At 35.1% G+C, this 19,542-nt stretch overlaps 1 protein-coding gene across 1 annotated transcript in view; it reads left to right on the forward strand.

The window, feature by feature from the left end:
- Positions 1 to 19,542, forward strand: part of RYR2 (ryanodine receptor 2) — an 830,352-nt gene that overhangs the window by 316,593 nt on the left and 494,217 nt on the right. The window contains exons 4-5 of the mRNA XM_027531123.1: positions 8,777 to 8,797; positions 16,591 to 16,605. Coding sequence (XP_027386924.1) covers positions 8,777 to 8,797; positions 16,591 to 16,605 — 36 coding nt within the window. The remainder of the gene's footprint in view (positions 1 to 8,776; positions 8,798 to 16,590; positions 16,606 to 19,542) is intronic.

Here is a 19,542-nt window from a genome sequence, read left to right on the forward strand (position 1 = left end):
TTGGTATTAGAGAAGACTCTTAGACAGCAATGGGATCCATCCAGTCCATCCTAAAGGAAATCAGTCCTGAATATTCATTGGAAGGACTGATGCTGAAGCTGAAACTCCAATACTCTGGCCATCTGATGCGAAGAACTGACTCATTGAAAAGACCCAGATGCTGGGTAAGATTGAAGGTGGGAGGAGAAGGGGATGACAGAAGATGAGATGGTTGAATGGCATCCCCGACTCAATGGACATGAGTTTGAGTAAACTCCAGGAGTTGGCAATGGACAGGAAGGCCTGCTGCGCTGCAGTCCCTGGGTTCGCGAAGAGTCGGACGCAAATGAACTGAAACAATATAAGAGGAGAAATACTTCTGAACATATTCACTGAGGCCAGCATTAGCTGAAACCAAAACCAGACAAGAACAGCACAAGAAAAGAATATTATAGGTCAATATCCTCTGATGAATATAGAGGAGAAAATTCTGTACAAAACTGAATTCGACAATAATTAAAAGGATCAATGCCATGACCAACTGGGGTTTTTTCCAGTGATGTGAGGATGGTTTATCATCCACAAATCAGTCAGTGTGATACACCTCATTAACAAAACAAAGGGTAAAAATCATGACCATCTTAACAGAGGCAGAAAGACCATTTGACAAAGTTAAATATCCATTTATGATTGAAAAATTCTCCATAAAGTGGGTGTAGAGGGAGCATACCTCAACTTTCTAAAGGTCATATCTAACAGGTCCACAGCTAACATTGTACTCAACAGTGGAAAGATGAAAGCTTTTCCTCTAAAATCAGGAACAAGACAAGGACACCCACTCTTCCTATGTCTATTCAACACAGTACTGAAAGTCTTAAGCAGAGAAAAAGAAAAGGTATGAGATTGGAAAGGAGGAATTAAAATGATCACACTTCACAGGTGATATGATGTTATATAGAGAAATGAACTCAGTAAGCCTGCAGGTTAAAAAAAATCAATTTACAAAAATTTGTTGCATTTCTATACACTAATAGAAATTATCAGAAAAAGAAATTAAAGAAACAGTGCCATTTACAATTGGATCAAAAAGAATAGGAATAAATTTAACCACAGTGGTGAAGAGCCTTTACACTGAAAACTATGACATTGGTGAATGAAATTGAATAAGAAAGAAAGAAATGGAAAGATATTCTGTGCTTATAGTACTGAAAAGAGTATGGTATTAGCAAAAAAAAAAAATACACATAGATCAGTGGAACATAGCAGAGAGCCCAGAAGTATACCCATGCATAGATGGCCAATTGACTTATAACAAAGGTGCCAGTGTAAACCAAAATATAGTACTGAGAAAACTGCACAGAGTCTCGCAAAAGAATGAAAAGGGACCACTATTTTATACCATGCACAAAATCAATTGATAATGGTTAAAGACTTGAAGTTTTATGACCTGAAACCATAAAACTTTTGCAAGAAAACATAGGCAGTAAGCTTCCTGACATCAGTGTTGGTGAAGGTTTTCTGGATTTGATACCAAAAGCAAAGACCACAAAAGCAAAAATCAACAATTGGGACTTCATCAAACCTAAAAGCTTTCAGACAGAAAAGGAAATCATGAACAAAATGAAAAAGGAACCTATGAAATAGGAGGAAATATTTGCAAATTACATTTCTGATAAGGTGTTAATATCCAAAATATATAAAGAACACATACAACTCAATAACAAAACGAAACAATCTGATTAAACCAGGGGCAGAGAATCTGAATAGGTATTTTCCTAGAGATATATAAAGGCCAAAGTGTACATAAAATGATGCTCAAGATCTCTAATCATCAGAGAAATGCAAATCAAAACTTTGGTGAAATCTAATTTTTTGACTGTTGGATGGCTGTAATAAAAAAAATCCAACTGTTGACAAGTATGTGGAGAGAAGAGAATCCTTGTGCACTGTTGGTGGGAGTGTAAATTCAGGCATCCATTGCAGAAAACATTATGGAGGATCCTTGAAAAGCTACAATTCAACTGTTGTGCTGCTGCTGCTGCTGCTGTCGCTTCAGTCGTGTCCAACTCTGTGCGACCCCATAGACGGAAGCCCACCAGGCTCCCCCGTCCCTGGGATTCTCCGGGCAAGAACACTGGAGTGGGCTGCCATTTCCTTCTCCAATGCATGAAAGTGAAAAGTGAAAGTGAAGTCTCTCAGTCGTGTCCGACTCTTAGCGACCCCATGGACTGCAGCCTACCAGGCTCCTCCATCCATGGGATTTTCCAGGCAAGAGTACTGGAGTGGGGTGCCATTGTATGATCCAGCAATTCCATTTCTGGGTATTTATCCAAAGGACAGGAAAATACTAACTTGGAAAGATATGTGTTCCCCATATTTATTACAGCATTATTTTCAGTAGCCAAGACATGGAACACCCGCGGATGAATTCATAAAGGAAACGTGGTATATGCACACGGTGGAATATTATACAGCCACAAAATAAATAATTTTTGACAGCATGGATGGACCTTGAAGGGATTATGCTGGAACAAGTGAAATAGAGAAAGATGAAAACTGTATAATTTCACTTTTCTATGGAATTAGAAAAACATACAGAAAAACTGAACCTGTAGTTCCAGAGAACAGATTGGTGGTTGCAGGGGCAGGGTATTGGAAGAGGGAAAATGGGTGAAGGTGGTCAAAATATACAACCTTCCAGTTATAAAGTAAGTAATCCCTGGAGACATAATGCACAGCATGTTTGCTATAGTTAATAACATTGTATTTAAAAGTTAAGATAGTAGATCTAAAAAGTGCTCATTACAAGAAAAAAATTGTAAGTATGTGTGGTCATGGATATTAACTAGATTTATTATAATGATCATTTCATAATATATGCAAATATAAAATCATTCATTTAATATGAAATTATGTCAATTATATCTCAGATTTAAAATATTAAAAAAATAAGTACTATTAAAATTCACATTACCATGAAGAAGTCCAGACCTAGATGGCTTCTCTGGTCAATTCTAAAAAACATTTGAGAGAGCGATAATCTTAATCTTAACCTGTTTCAGAATCCTTCTCAACTAATTATATGATGTCAACATAGCCATGGTCCTAAACCATGAGAAAGATCTTGCCAGAAAAAAGTTGTTATATGTTAATATTCATCAAAGTAATAGACTCAGAAATCCTCTGTAAAATACTAGTAAATCAAATTTATGGATATATAAAATCTATAGCATATTATAGCTAACATGGGATTCAAAAGTAGTTAATGTATCCACAAAACCGATTAACATCTTTGACCATATTAAAAGACGAAAAGGGAAAGATTGTGTATTTTAATTGATACCTTCAAAACATTTAAAACATAAATAATTTGTTGCAAACTTAGTAAATTTGTAAGGTAAGAAATTCTTTAATCTGATAGAAACTGTAAAATGGAAAACCAGTGAAATACTGAATTATTTTACTATAATAAAGGAATGATGGTAGGCACTTTTGGAATTAAAAAGTGTATTTAGCAAAGTTAGAACTCAGTATAAATTTTTAGCTACCTTTTATATATTAGCAAAAATAAAATAAAAATTTCAAACTGAGTTCACTTATCTTAGTATAATTCCACAACATATACCTCAGAATAATTATAATGAAAGATGTGCAAACCTTTCTATTGAAAATTGAAAAACATTTTGAAGGAAACTAAAGATGACCTAAAATAAAGAGGAATGTATGATGTTGGAAGGCAGTATATTATAAAGATGACAGTTCTAAGTTTATCAGTTAACCAGTGCAATCAAAATCAAAATCCCAACAGGTTTCCTTTTTGTGTGCATGAAAATTTGTAAGTCTGTTCTCATATTACAGGAAGTGAAGAGGGTCAGTATTAACAAATGTAATGTTGAGGAACAAAATTGGAGCCTTTGGCTACCAGATATCAAAAATTATTTTGATGGAATAGTGGTTACGATAACAGGAATAGAAAAATAGGCCAGAATAGAATAGAGTTCATCAGTAGCTCTACAAGTTAGTAACTTGACTTATGACGGAAGTGGCAGTGCAGTGCAGTGGGCTCAAGAATTATCTTTTTGTTAAAGATAATCAGGTCAGTTGAATAGATAAATGAAGGGAAAATGAATCTAAATTCTCTCCATAGTACCATATACTCCCCAAATCAATACGAAACAGATTGTAGGTCTCAGGTAAGAGTTAAGATAATGAATTGTCTCAAAAATAATGTAGAAGGGTCTTTTCAGGACAAAAAGCACCAGCAATGAAGGAAAAGATTCAGAAATTATGCCCAAACTAAGAATGTCTGTCCTCAGAGTTACCATTAAAAAATGGAAAAGACAGGACACAGACGTGGAGAGGATATTTGGAAAGCATGAACAGTTCTGACAAATCAGTAAGAACAAAAACAGATCAACTAATAGCAAAAAATGGGTAAAAGACTTGAACAAATATTTCACTATGGAGATATTCCAAATTTCCAAAGCATATGAAAAAGTGCTTCATCAAATGGCAGGGAAATGCAGCTGAAAACTGTGATGAGGTATCACATTCCCCAGAAGAGCTAAAATTGAAAAGACTAGTAATACCAAGTATTGGCAAGACGGGGAGCAAGTGAAACTAATATACTTCTGATGAGAATTAAATGCATGCCACCATTTTGGAAATCTCTTTGGCTGTATCAACTATAGCTAAACATTTATAAATCCATGATCAACAAATTCCACTCTTGGTCTATACCAGTGGATATATATATATATTCCTATGTTCACCAAAAGATATGTACAAGAATGCTCACCACAACATTTTTTGTAATAGCCCCAAGCAGGAAACAATCCAAATGTTCAACTGTTCAGTGAGTCAAGGTCACTAAGTCATATCCGACTCTTTGCGACCCCATGAACTATACAGTGTATGGAATTGTCCAGGCCAGAATACTGGGGTGGGTAGCCATTCCCTTCTCCAGGGGATCTTCCCAACCCAGAGATCGAACCCAGGTCTCCTGCCTTGCAGGTGGTTTCCTAAACAGCTGAGCCACAAGGGAAGCCCATTCAACTGTTGAATGGGTAAATAAATTGTGACGTATTCATATGGTGGAATATTATAAGCAGAGAAAATGAATTTCTTACCACTACATGCGACACCATGATGAATCTTAGAGACCTAATGACAGCTAAAGAAGCTAGATAAAAAGAGAACACGGGCTGTATTTCCAAATTAGAAAAATAATCAATGGTGATAGAATAGTAGTTGCCTTTGGAGAGGGCATGAAGGCAGCATCTGGGTTGTAGGTTCTGTCCTATTATTAGATCTGGGTGATGATTACATGGGTTTGTTTATTGATTTGAAGTTTTATGAAGTTATATATTTTATGAAGTAAGCCTGGTGTGCTGTGATTCATGGGGTCACAAAGAGTCAGACATGACTGAGTGACTGAACCGAACTGAAAGTTTTATGAAGTTATATATTCAGGATTTATATATTTTTCTGAATTTGTTATATTTATTAAAAATGTGGGACCTCCAAACTGTAATTTTACTTTAAAAAATTGAAATGACTTTATTGTCTCTTGAATCCTTGAATACACTGTGCAAATTTCTCATGTTCTTCTTCTCAATCTTAATAATAAACATGTGCAGTGGAGAATTATTTATAGGGTAGTTTTTTGTTTTTCATGTTTGTCTATTTTTAAAAAGGGTAATGGATTGCAGGCATGTATTAAAATTTCAAATACTTTTTTTATGTTATACCTTGATATTAAAAATTTTATATTCATGATGGATGTTTTATTGTTGTGTTGTAATTATCTAGGTGAACTTTATCTAGGTGAAAAAGCAGACCTACTCTTTGAATAACTGAAACTAACTAAAATATTTGATATCATAAGAATCTATATGTTCATTTTACATTCTCTTATCTTGATGTTAACACACTATATTTAGGTGACACTTCACCATAACAGATACTGGGTGAAAAATTCCAAATTAGATAGAGACTAAAAGTTTGAAGCAAAAGAGAAGCAAAAAGATGAGGTATCTTGGTATTGGCATACAAAGAAGTGCTTAGGAGAATGCAACTTTGAAGTTACAAACCCAATTTCAAGATCAAGTCCAATCGTTTTTTTCCAACAACTTTGTTGTTGTTGAGGAAAATTTGTGACACATTTGCATGTCATTTGTTTCCTCATATATAAAATGCGGGCAGTAAGGTTACATGTAAAGTGTTTAGCTCAAAGTCTGGCACATAGTAACTTCTAACTATATGACCTATCGGTTTAATAATGATAACATTTTTTACCTTAAACAGTAAAATAAGTTAAGCAACTTGGAAGAATCAACCAAATTTGTTTTTATAGATTATTGAGTAGTTCATATTTATATACCCTAATTTATAATTTATATGTTCATTAAACATATATAAAATTATTGAAACATGCTAATTGTACATATTGACTAAAATATGAATACACAAATGGAGATGTCATGTGGATGTTTCAACTTTTGTATGATGGTATAATAAAATTTAGATTTAACTACTTTTGTATTATATTCTTATGTCCTTTTTGCTAAATCAAGCTGTTCCTTAAATGACTGTTTTATTTTCTTTAATGGAAATTTTGTTTTTATTTGAAAATAAGATTGCTCATTTTTGGTCTTAAAATATGTAAGGCAGCTTTCTACAGATGGTAAAATATTTATTTTCTCTGAATTAATGGAGTTGATAATTTTTAAAAAGTCCCTCATACTTGGATAAAAAATTATTGGAATATTCATTTATCTTATGTGCTCTATGGATTTGATAATTGTTTAAACTATAAAATTGGTCCAGTTCATTGTGGGCTTTATATTTTCCTTCCATGATGAGCTACATATAAATCATTCTATTTTTCACTGTTAGTAGGCATTTAATTAAATAGTTCTTATTAACATTCATAAGTGTCATGAAATCTCTCTGCATCACTTATGCATAGTTACAACTTTTGCACTTTGTCAGTCTTTTAACTCTGGATCATTTGTCTTGTCTTTTACGTTTAGCTGAAATTTCACCCCCAGCACATGCTGTTGCTATGCCTTTCTTTGGCTATTTGGATACTGAGTCTGTTATATTATTGCTAACTAATTCCTGCTTCTTAAGAGACATTTTCTGTTTTATAATACAGATCTTTAAAGACTGTTTATTACTAATAACTAGTAACTATGACTCTTGATTACAGGTTCTCTTTCTTCTAGAAAAATCCCACAGCACTTTATCTTTGTGCTGATGCAAATGTGTGTGTGTGTGTGTTAAAACTGAGATGTGAAAATAATGATGGGATAATGCAGTGTCTTTGTTAATCATTGAAAAATATGACATATCCTATTTTCCTGGTAAACATGAAAGGGAAATCATTTCATGTTTCCTTATTTTCAATGAAAGGCATAAATATAAGAATTTGTTCTTTTAAAGGTAGAAAAGTGAGTAATAATTACATTATACTTGCCATGATTAGATTGCTTTCCTGTGACTCAGGATCTAAAGAAATATATTCATTATTCTAATAGGTTTCATGCTTCAAATAAGGGCTTGAACTTTAGATAACAGCTAAATGTCTTGAAAGTATATAGTGAAAACCAGGACTTTCCATTCAGTAAAGTGTTCTTTCTTAAATAACAATGTATTCTTAAGTTCAAAGGTTGGGGGTAGGCTTAGAGATTTTTCTGAAGATGAAGTAAATTACTGAAGAAGCCAAAATGCTCTGTTACAAGTAATTAGTTGAATCTATTGAATTTCACTGGGCCTTCAAAACAATCCTACCTGTATACTTAGGTTGATATTTTTATATCAGTTTATAACATTTAAAAATATTTAGTATGTATGTGAATATTATGCATATTTCCTTCTTGAAGCTTGTTTACTAAGGAATGGAGGTTCTTAGTTATGGCAACTATTCCTGTCTAGGTAGTGTGAGCTTTTGACTCAATTAATGAATTTTCTAAGGAAAAAAATTGCAGATAAACTTAAATGAATGAGGAGTTTGAAGCACACTTCAAGTTTCACTGATTACCAATCATATGTGCTAAAGAAGGGAGGTTGGTCATGGAAACTTAACCTTTAAGGTGAGTGTGTTGAGATTTTAAAATTCTGATGGATTGAACAGGAAAAGGCAGTTTTTGTTAACATACGGCTTTGTGATTTGTTCTGTTTTATACTTTGGATAGAATAATATTCACTTATTTTTTAAAGAGTCACATAATGGTTATGAGACTAACATACATTCATTAATAAATATGTTTTATTTATCAAAATAAATTTTGATGCAGTTTCAGAATTATTTGGCAGCATATACCATTTGTTATATTGTGAATTTTAGAGTGGAAAGATTTGGCTAAGAGAAATTTTATTATATCAGAGATGTATAGTTAGATGCTGTATTTCTAAATGGATCTTTTTTATTAAATAGATTCTTTTAGTTAGAGGAGAACAGTGGTTCCTGAATCAAAGGTTTGTAGGTTTGAGAATGTGATAAATGTTCACGTTTGTTTTTGAATAAATTAGGTTATTTTTATTTCATGTACCTGGTACATATTCAGCCCAAAGCCTTTTGAAGTTCTGATAACTAAATGAATTGAAATATTTTTGTGTGCTTGAGATTAAATGCTGTAAATTAAAAGTTTGAATACTGTTACCTGTCCTTCAGAATTGGAGATAGGTTTTGGTGCAGGGACTACATTTCAGTTTATTTAAGTGACACTAATTAAAACCTTGCTAGCTTTTTATTTGTTTGCTTATTGTTTATCTTGGCTTTTTCTTTCCACAGAAGGTTGATGTGGAAAAATGGGTATGTGTTTTCTAAGAGATTGTGATCTGAATGGCTGCATGTTTGCTGTTGCCTCTAATCTTTTTGTTTGGCTTCCTGGTGTGGCTGGTACTATTAGTATTCAAAGTAACTGCTATGTTGTAATTAATACGTATTTTACCAATCTTCAGTTGGAACTTTCTAAATTTCTAGTTTTGTTTCTTTGAAAATGGGATCTAGTCAAATATTCTCTATTACTAGAACATTCATTTCAGTTCAGTCACTTAGTCGTGTTTGACTCTTTTTGACCCCCATCGACTGCGGCACCCCAGCCTTCCCTGTCCATCACCAACTCTACCTGAGCTTGCTCAAACTTATGTCCATCGAGTTGGTGATGCCATCCAACCATCTCATCCTCTGTCATCCCCTTCTCCTCCTGCCTTTAATCTTTCCCAGCATCAGGGTCTTTTCCGGTGAGTCTATTCTTCGCATCAAGTGGCTAAAGTATTGGGGTTTCAGCTTTAGCATCAGTCCTTCCAGTGAATATTCAGGACTGATATCCTTTAGGATGGACTGGTTGGATCTCCTTGCAGTCCAAGGGACTCTCAAGACTCTTCTCCAATACCACAGTTCAAAAGTATCAACTCTTCAGTGCTCAGCCCTCTTCATAGCCCAGCTCTTACAACCATACATGACTACTGGAAAAACCATAACTTTGACTAGATGGACTTTTGTTGGCAAAGTAATGTCTCTGCTTTTAATGTGTTGTCTAGTTTGGATGTGGAGAAGGCAATGGCACCCATTCCAGTACTCTTGCCTGGAAAATCCCATGGACGGAGGAGCCTGGCAGGCTGCAGTCCATGGGGTCGCTAAGAGTCGGACACGACTGAGCGACTTCACTTTCACTTTTCACTTTCATGCATTGGAGAAGGAAATGGCAACCCACTCCAGTGTTCTTGCCTGGAGAATCCCAGGGATGGGGGAGCCTGGTGGGCTGCTGTCTATGGGGTTGCACAGAGTCGGACACGACTGAAGTGACTTAGCAGCAGTTTGGACATAGCTTTTCTTCCAAGGAGCAAGTGTCTTTGAATTTCATGGCTGCAGTCACCATCTGCAGTGATTTTGGAGCCCAAGAAAATAAAGTCTGTCACTGTTTCCCCATCTATTTGCCATGAAGTGATGGGACCAGATGCCATGATCTTAGTTTTCTGAATGTTGACTTTTAAGCCAACTTTTTCAATCTCCTCTTTCACTTTTATCAAGAGGCTCTTTAGTTCTTTGCTTTCTGCCATAAGGGTGGTGTCATCTGCATGTCTGAGGTTATTGAACTTTGTCCTGTCAATCTTGATTCCAGCTTGTGCTTCATCCAGCCCGGCATTTCGCATGATGTTGTCTACATATAAGTTAAATAAGCAGGGTGACAATATACAGCATTGACTTACTCCTTTCCCTATTTGGAACCAGTCCATTGTTCCATGTCCAGTTCTAACTGTTGCTTCTTGACCTGCATACAGATTTCTCAGGAGGCAGGTCAGGTGGTCTGGTATTCCCATTTCTTGAAGAATTTTACACAGTTTATAGTGATCGACACAGTCAGAGGCTTTGGCGTAGTCAATGAAGCAGAAGTAGATGTTTTTATGGACCTCTCTTGCTTTTATGATGATCCAACAGATGTTGGCAATTTGATCTCGGGTTCCTCTGCCTTTTCTAAATCCAACCTGAACATCTGGAAGTTCATGGTTCACATACTGTTGAAGCCTGAAGAATGTTGAGCATTACTTGCTAGTGTGAACATTATCATCTCTATATAATTGGCTTTGTTATTATGATCATTGAAAGGAAGACTTCCTGGCCAACAGGAAGACTTGTATTATTAATATTGTATATCTTTTACTGAAAAATCTTGACCAATTAATCTTAACTTCTTATTAACTCTTATATTTTTCCACGTGCTATAGAAAAAGACTTTTTAAATATTCATACAATCTTAAAAAGTGAAGGTGAATGATAAAATATCACAAGGAAACTTAACAGTTGCCAGGAATCTGGAGGATAAGTTTGGAGACCAACAGAGTGACAAAGTGTGTAATGTGGCTAAATTATGTTATTACTGTTGGTTTCAGTTTCTTCAACTGTTAAGAAAGAGAGGGAAAGAAGGGAGGCAGGCAGACAGGGAAAGAGCCTTCTAATTCTGAACTCCTTGTGATTCTGAGTGGAAAATAGAATCTCCTTTTCCACCACTGACATTCTGGATCCACTTTTTTTCCAAATGAGCAAAACAGTGAGGCCATTCATTGTTGTATTGCTTTGTTGTTTGCTCTGTGACTTAATATGATGAATCAGCTAAGATTGGATTAACTGATGGCTTCATTTTATTTTCATTGTTTTTCTTGATTCTGGGATGCTTTTCTCCTCAGGCAACATTTTGAGACGTTTGCTGTCTTTTCAGTAGCCTTTCAGTTATTTCCCAATCATATGTCCACCTGCTTTTGTGTGTGTGTGTGTGTGTGTGTGTGATTCTTTGCTCTTTTTTCATTTATTTCAGCTCTTTATTTAAGGGAAGTTTTGTTTATTAAATTTACCATTTCCCTGATGATGACACCCTTGTGTGGATTTTGGAGAACTACTAATTCGATGTTATAACTCTGGAAATAATTTTAATTCTTCATCTGTTTCTTCATAACTAGCCTATTACTAATTTTGTTCAATCCTTTCCTTTTGCAGTGTCTTCTCTTCTTTGCCTGTAGTTAAAATTCTGATCCAAATTCTTATCTTGGAAATGGAAGCCTGTTTCTTTCTAAGAATGTGTGTTTCACCTTTGTGTGCTCCTTCCCCAAGATCAGCCATCCTAAGATAAGTCCCTCTCTCATCTTTTTATCCCTTCACTTACATTCCAGTATTTCTGTGCTGTATCCAAACCAGTATCTCTTAAACCAACCACTCAAGAAACTTTAATTCCTTTAGAAATAGAATGTGTAAATGAATAAAACCCCTTTTTACTATCATCTAGATGTATTCCCATTTTTCCTCTGTGCATTTGGTTGCTTTCTTGATCCTGCCTTGCTGTGTAGTTTTTCTCTCTCATTTTCATAATAATTTCTCATCTCAAAATTTATTCTTGCTATGTTTAGTTGCAAATCTTTAAGTTAGTGGTTGCTTTCTAGTTATGAGAAAGTATTGGAGATAACACTGAGCTGACGATCATGCTGCTGAGTTTTGCAAGTGAATCAATTTATAACTTATGTGTAGGTCTCAGTAAATTTTAGATCTGAGTTATTTCTTTCTTTGAAAACCCACAGAGGTCAAATCTTATGCACTTGCTCTAGGAATTTTGAAAGTCTGCTGTCACAGGTAGAATTTATTCCCTTTTTCTGTCACTTGAAGAATAACAGAAAACAGTTCAACCCTCTGCCTACCAGCCTGCCTCGGGGTTCCTTCTGCTGTCTGCTTGGTTAAATTAAGAAGGGTTCCAGGACCTTTCTCATAGATACTCCACAGCTGTTTCAAGTCAATGCTTCAGCACTCAGCTTTCTTTATAGTCCAACTCTCACATCTGTACATGACCACTGGAAAAACCATAGCCTTGACTAGATGGACTTTTGTTGGCAAAGTAATGTCTCTGCTTTTAAATATGGTGTCTAGGTTTATCATCGCTTTTCTTTCAAGGAGCAAGTGTCTTTAAGTTTCATGGCTACAGTCACGATCCGCAGTGATTTTGGAGCCCAAGAAAATAAAGTCTGTCACTGTTTCCCCATCTATTTGCCGTGAAGTGATGGGACTGGATGCCATGGTCTTTGTTTTTTGAATGTTGAGTTTTAAGCCAACTTTTTCACTCTCCTCTTTGATCTTCATCAAGAGGCTCTTTAATTCCTCTTCACATTCTGCCATCAGGGTGGAATCATCTACATGTCTGAGGTTATTGATATTTCTCCCAGCAGCCTTGAGTCCAGCTTGTGCTTCATCTTGCCTGGCATTTCTGTGTACTCTACATAGAAGTTAAATAAGCTGGGTGACAATATACAGCCTTGACATACTCCTTTCCCAGCTTGGAACCAGTTCCATGTCCAGTTCTAGCTGTTGCTTCATACAGATTTCTCTGCATACAGATTTTACTGTATGTTGCTGCATACAGATTTTCATGAGGCAGGTAAGGTGGTCTGGTATTCCCATCTTTTGAAGAATTTTCCACAGTTTGTTGTGAGCCACACAGTTGAAGGCTTTGGTGTAGTCAATAAAGCAGAAATGTATGTTTTTCTGGAACTCTCTTGCTTTTTTGATGAGCCAACGGATGTTGGCAATTTGATCTCTAGTTCCTCTGCCTTTTCTAAAACCAGCTTGAACATCTGGAAGTTCACAGTTCACGTACTGTTGAAGCCTGCCTTGGAGAATTTTGAGCATTACTTTGCTAGCGTGTGACATGAGTGCAATTGTGTGACAGTTTGAACTTTCCTTGGCATTGACTGTCTTTGAGATTAAAATGAAAACTGACCTTTTCCAGTCCTGTGACCACTGCTGAGTTTTCCAAATTTGCTGGCATATTGAGTGCAGCACTTTCACAGCATCATCTTTAAGGATTTGAAATAGCTCAACTCAATTTCATCATCTCCACTAGCTTTGTTTGTAGTGATGCTTCCTAAGGCCCACTTAACTTCGCATTCCAGGATGTCTGGCTCTAGGTGAGTGATGGTTATCTGGGTCATGAAGATCTTTTTTGTACAGTTCTTCTGTGTATTCTTGCCACCTCTTCTTAATATCTTCTGCTTCTGTTAGGTCCATACCATTTCTGTCCTTTATTGTGCCCATCTTTGCATGAAATGTTCCCTTGGTATCTCTAATTTTCTTGAAGAGATCTCTAATCTTTCTGTTATTCTAATCATTCTATTATTTTCCTCTATTTCTTTGCACTGATCACTGAGGAAGGCTTTCTTATCTCTCCTTGCTATTCTTTGGAACTCTGCATTCAGGTGGGTATATCTTTCCTTTTCTCCTTGCCTTTAGCTTCTCTTCTTTTCTCAGCTATTTGTAAGCCCTCCTCAGAGAACCATTTGCCTTCTTGCTTTTCTTTTTCTTGGGGATGGTCTTGATCATTGCTTCCTCTGCAATGTCATGAACCTCCATCCTTCAGGCACTCCTTTATCAGATCTAATCCCTTGAATCTGTCACTTCCACTTTATATTTCTATGTTAATTTTGTTGCTAATCCCTTACCTGTGTAATTTTTAAGAAGACATCTCAGTAAAGGTTCTTTTAAAACTTCTAAGAAAACTCCATTTATAGAGGTATTAAGTTTTATAATCAGTTATCATCTCACAAAACTAAAATAAGAGTTAAAAATAATCCAGTGTTGAGGTGAAAGGCATAATTATGGTAGAAAAGCTTTGTACATCACTGTGTCTTTTTGTATCAGTAACAGATTGAATATAATTATCCATTCTCTTGAACTCTGATATTTGATTGCAATTTTTAGAATAAAGTATTGCTGTTTGATTTGTTTTTCCACTTGTACTCATTGGCATATGCTAAGAAAATCCCTTAGGGTTTTTAGATCTACTAGATCAAGTTTTATAAGCTTATAGATCAAAGGCTCCTGCCTGTTTTTATCATCCATTAGACTCCCAGGGCAATGTTTGTTTGAGTTAAAATGTAAGAATTGCTGTGTCTCTTCCTGGTTTTCATGTTAATATAGCATAATGGGAAGAGGGAATATGTCCCCGTCTCTTGCTCACATTTGACACTTCATCTGACTTGTCCATTCTGGAGTAATTAAACTAAACCTGAGGCACTGAATTGCTGCCACTTGGAATTTTACCCTAAAGAACTAAAATTTCCCTCTTTGTGTTTCTGTGTGAATTGATTTTCATCCTCAAATTTCTTCTAAGACAGAAAGCACCATGCCTGGCCTCTGTCTTTATAGTCGTCCATCTCCATATGTTGTCTAATATTTTATATCTTAAATAATTACACTTACTGCATGCATAAAAATGATAATTCTTCACCTAAATCAAAGCTATTTGTTTCAGTATTATCATTCATGAGTTTTCTTTTTTTTTCTCCTATCATTTTCAACTTGTAAGGAATTTTTATTTTTATTCTTTTTCTGTTGCTTTTTATCATACTTATGCCATTGACATTGAGATTAAAATAATATATTTGTCCTTTATATTTTACTGTGTTTTACTTTCTTTCTTGCCCTGAATGATCCCTTTTGGATATCTCATAAAGAAATAAGCCAAATGAACCAATAGATGATTTGTACAAAAAGTTAATGTCAGTAATGCCAGAAATAACCTTTCATGTTCTTATCTTTTGAAAATAATGTGTGTCTGTTACATCTGTTCTTCTTTCTCTTTGTATGATGGTTATTTCAGCTTTTGCTTATTTACAGGGCTCATTTTTATTTAATCATTTATACAGATTACTCTCTTCCCTGGCTTGCTCATGCTGCCTTCACACACAGCTAAAAATTATGACGAGCAGTCTTAAAAAACTGAATTGACCACTTTTTTCTATTTGCTACAATTCTGAAGTAGTTCAACCTAAATACTGACAAAAACCAGCTGAGACCATTTCTGAAAGAAATATCTCCAAAACTTAGATAAATTAAAAAACCAAAAATCTCATGAAGAAAATATCTATTACAAACCATGTTCTGTAACATGATTTTGAAGTTTTTCTTTGAATTAGGACTTAAAATGATTTTTTGTAATTCCTCAGTGATATTCTGTATCACTGGTGATCATTTGTAGGCATGTGATTAGTCAGTTTCAACATGGAAAATAAGTTCCAGGATATTATTTGCCATGAATATTAACTACAAAAATGTAACTACACAGGCTGTGTTTTCTGAGATGAAAATGAAATGGTTCTTTACAATTTTTCCTTAAAATTATAATACTGAAAATGAAAGAATCAATCATGATAGAATTGCCATTTAGTCATATACGTATTACTATGTCTGTGTGTTTCAGGGAAGCAAGTGTGGTATTTAACCTCTGTGTTAGAAAACTTTCCCTTGTTTTCTTTAAAACTAATGTGGGTATGTGTGTGTTTTCCTCTGTAGGACTTCCATGCTCCTGGCAACTACATGGTGCCCTAACTTGTCAAATAAAATATTTTTCCTTTTTCACTCTTTTTCATCTGTGTATCTCTCCCAGGAATAAGAAGTCAAAGAAACTTTATGAGTCTTAAGAAAAAGAAAGGAATATATGTACATATTATATTTTGTAGATGAAAAGGGGGTGTTATAAATCATTAGAGGTGGCTGAGTCAAGAGAAAAAGAAAAATTGTGTGACTTTTTTCTTTGAAATTCACATATAATAATATGTAGTGCCTAAGGAATTGCTTTTGGTCACTTTTTGCATGAAATATGGGCAGCCCATCACAGCATATTAATTGATTGTCTACTGTACCTGTTTCTAACCCACTATTTTACTCAAGTAAAATAGCTGAGTTGCTGTTTATATTACTGTGTTTTTATGTAACAGATGAAAAAAAATCTAGACCATTTTCAGAGTATAATTTTAAGAGTATACCTTTTTTGAGATGCTTAGAAATGTAAATTGAATCACTCATTAAAGTCAAACAGCATGTTTTCACGGAAAAAGAATGAACTAATCTAGAAACATATTAAAAGATTTTGAGTTTTGCTTGCTACAGCTTTTCTCTAGCATGTAGTTGACATTGAGTTTTGCTGTGACAACACAGTGGAAATTTTTTGTTTATTATTCATGTTACCGCACTTAACAACAATATAGTCTTTATAAATAGGAGGTTTCAAAATGTCTTTGAAATATTGTGTATTTAATATTTTCTCTTTTTTCCTTATGCCCCTACAGAAATTCATGATGAAGGTAAGACATTGGATCATCTCCTGTATGTGTATTACTCTGTATGTTTTATGTTTGGTTAGTCACATTTGTTTAACTTTTAAATTTGTGGCTTTTTTCTTCAATTTTTCAAGTTTTAAAAAATTAAACCAAACTTTAGAACTTTAAATCTAAGTAAGTACATCCCACATTTAGATTTTTTAAAAATGACATTTTATATCTTTGGGTCACATTGTGACATATTAAGTCTTACTTAGCCAGTGTCAGGAATTTCTTCCATTGAAGCAGTTATTTTTTCTACAGCTCTCCATTTAGAATTTTTACTGTGGGGGCTGTATAGACTGTTACATGTTTATGCACTCTTGCATGAAGTAATAGGAAATTCATACACTGGAAAATTATAAGAGACACCAAGAAACTCCTAGTGAATTACTTACTCCAGGAGAAGTGAAAATAATTCACTTATTTAAAATAAATAAATTCTTATTTATTTATTTATGGCTGTGCAGAGTCTTTGTTGCTACACGAGCTTTCTCTAGTTGCAGCAAGTGGGGCTACTCTCTAGCTGCAGTGCATGGAGTTCTCTTTGCAGTGGCTTCTGTTGTTGTAGATAGAGCGTAGGCTCTAGGGCACACAGATTTCAGTAATTGTGGCATGTGGGCTCAGTTACCGCTGGGCTCTATAGTACAGGCTCTTGAGCACAGGCTCAGTAATTGTGGCGCATTGGCTAAGCTGCTCCGTGGCATGTGGGATCTTCACAGATCAAGGATGGCCCTGATATCTCTTGGACTAGCAGGCAGATTCTTTACCACTGAGCCACCAGGGGAGCCCCTCAGCTTCTTTTTATTCCTCTATCAAATTAGAAAAATGAAAACATTTTAAAAAGAGACAAACTAAAATTGTAGAGTAAAATCCATGGTCATATCATTGAAGGACACATGTAGGGGAAAAGTGGAACAGCAGAATGTTGTTTGAGACAAAATGTAGAAATGTTTTCATTTTTATATACCTACCACATTTCCCTAGAACTTTAACAAAATTTAATTTTATCTTAAAAGCTGAGGAACAATGTATAGAGAAGTTGTGTTCAGGTAATGAAGGCTTCATGTATTTTGAGGTGTTAAAAGAATATCACTTCAAAAGATGGAAACTCTGAGAAGTATGAAATTAAAATTCTGAATGTAGGTTTAAATGGTTCCTTAGAAAAAAAGAAAGCAAAGTATCTGTGTCTGTCTGTGGAGTTACATTCTTATTTAACCAAACTGTCAAGAGGGGCATTGTACTGACACATAGATCTATTCATTAGCCTTAAGAATTTAACAGTTTCAATAGAATGACAGAGCACAGTCTTTATTTGAAGTCCCTGTCAACAAGGACCCAAAACATTTTCTAGAATTTCAAATAGTTCCATCTATTATTTTTCAGTAAAAAATATTATTACCTTGCAAAGAGAAGACATGAACTGCTCAATGAAAATCACGAAACGAAGGATTTGGTTGGAAAATGTCATCAATAGTGGGAAACATGAATATGTTCTCTCTTTGCAAATATTAATAATAAATTTGGGTTTGGTTTTTTAAAAATTAGCAGTTTTGCTCACTAAATCTGCATTTATTAATTGCAGATTAATTAATATTAATTTTTAATTTAATTTAATTTAATTAATTTATTTAATTTTTAATTAATACCATCTCACCCCTATCCAAATATCTTGTCAGTTTCATATCTATGCTTCCTTGGAGGATGGTGAATGGGATAGTTCCCTGAAGCATGTACCTCAAGTTCTTTCATGAGTAGATTCATACAAAAATCAATGCCAATAGAAAAATGATGTCCATTTAGTTTAAACCAGGTGGCATACCTAAAATAATTTAGTTAGGCTGTGATTTCTTTTAATTGCAAGGTCTTTTAACCCAATGACTTATTTTTATACCTGCATTGAATCATCTAGAAAGGTTAGAATTTAACTGAGTGAAGGCATATGCATTCAACTATAGTTAATTTAAGCCACTTACAAGGAAAAGGATGCTAAATTTTATTCAACTTTCACTTTTCAATCATGACTTGGCTTTGGGTTTCAGACCTGGACACACACTGTTAATAACTTCCTAGAACCAGCCAGATGCTTCCTTGTAACAGGAGCTATTTCTGCTGGTTGGCACTGAACAGTGATGAGTTAGTACTGTCCTGGTCCTGGTTCCTCTGCCTTTTCTAAATCCAGCTTGAAGATCTGGAAGTTCATGGTTCATGTACTGTTGAAGCCTGTCTTGGAGAATTTTGAGAATTACTTTGCTAGGGTGTGAGATGAGTGCGATTGTGTAGTAATTTGAGCACTCTTTGGCATTGCCTTTCTTTGGGATTGGAATGAAAACTGACCTTTTCCAGTCCTGTGGCCACTGCCAAGTTTTCCAAATTTGCTGACATATTGAGTGCAGCACTTTCATAGCATCATCTTTTAGGGTTTGAAATAGCTCAGCTTGAATTCCTTCACCTCCACTAGTTTTGTTCACAGTGATGCTTCCTAAGGCCCACTCCAGGATATCTGGCTCTAGGTGAGTGATCACACCATCGTGGTTATCTGAGTCATGAATATCTTTTTTGTATAGTTCTTCTGTGTATTCTTACCACCTCTTCTTAATATCTTTTGCTTCTGTTAGGTCCATACCATTTCTGTCCTTTATTGTGCCCATCTTTGCATGAAATGTTCCCTTGGTATCTCTAATTTTCTTGAAGAGATCTCTAGTGTTTCCCATTCTATTGTTTTCCTCTATCTCTTTGCCATTGATCACTGAGGAAGGCTTTCTTATCTCTCTGCTTGCTGTTCTTTGGAACTCGGCATTCAAATGGGATATCTTTTCTTTGCTCCTTTGCCTTTTGCTTCTCCTCATTGCATAGCATAGGTGTTTGTAAGTCCTCCTCAGACAATCATTTTGCCTTTTTCATTTCTTGGGGATGGTCTTG

Source organism: Bos indicus x Bos taurus, chromosome 28 (assembly GCF_003369695.1).
Source record: "Bos indicus x Bos taurus breed Angus x Brahman F1 hybrid chromosome 28, Bos_hybrid_MaternalHap_v2.0, whole genome shotgun sequence".
Classification (NCBI taxonomy): domain Eukaryota; kingdom Metazoa; phylum Chordata; class Mammalia; order Artiodactyla; family Bovidae; genus Bos; species Bos indicus x Bos taurus.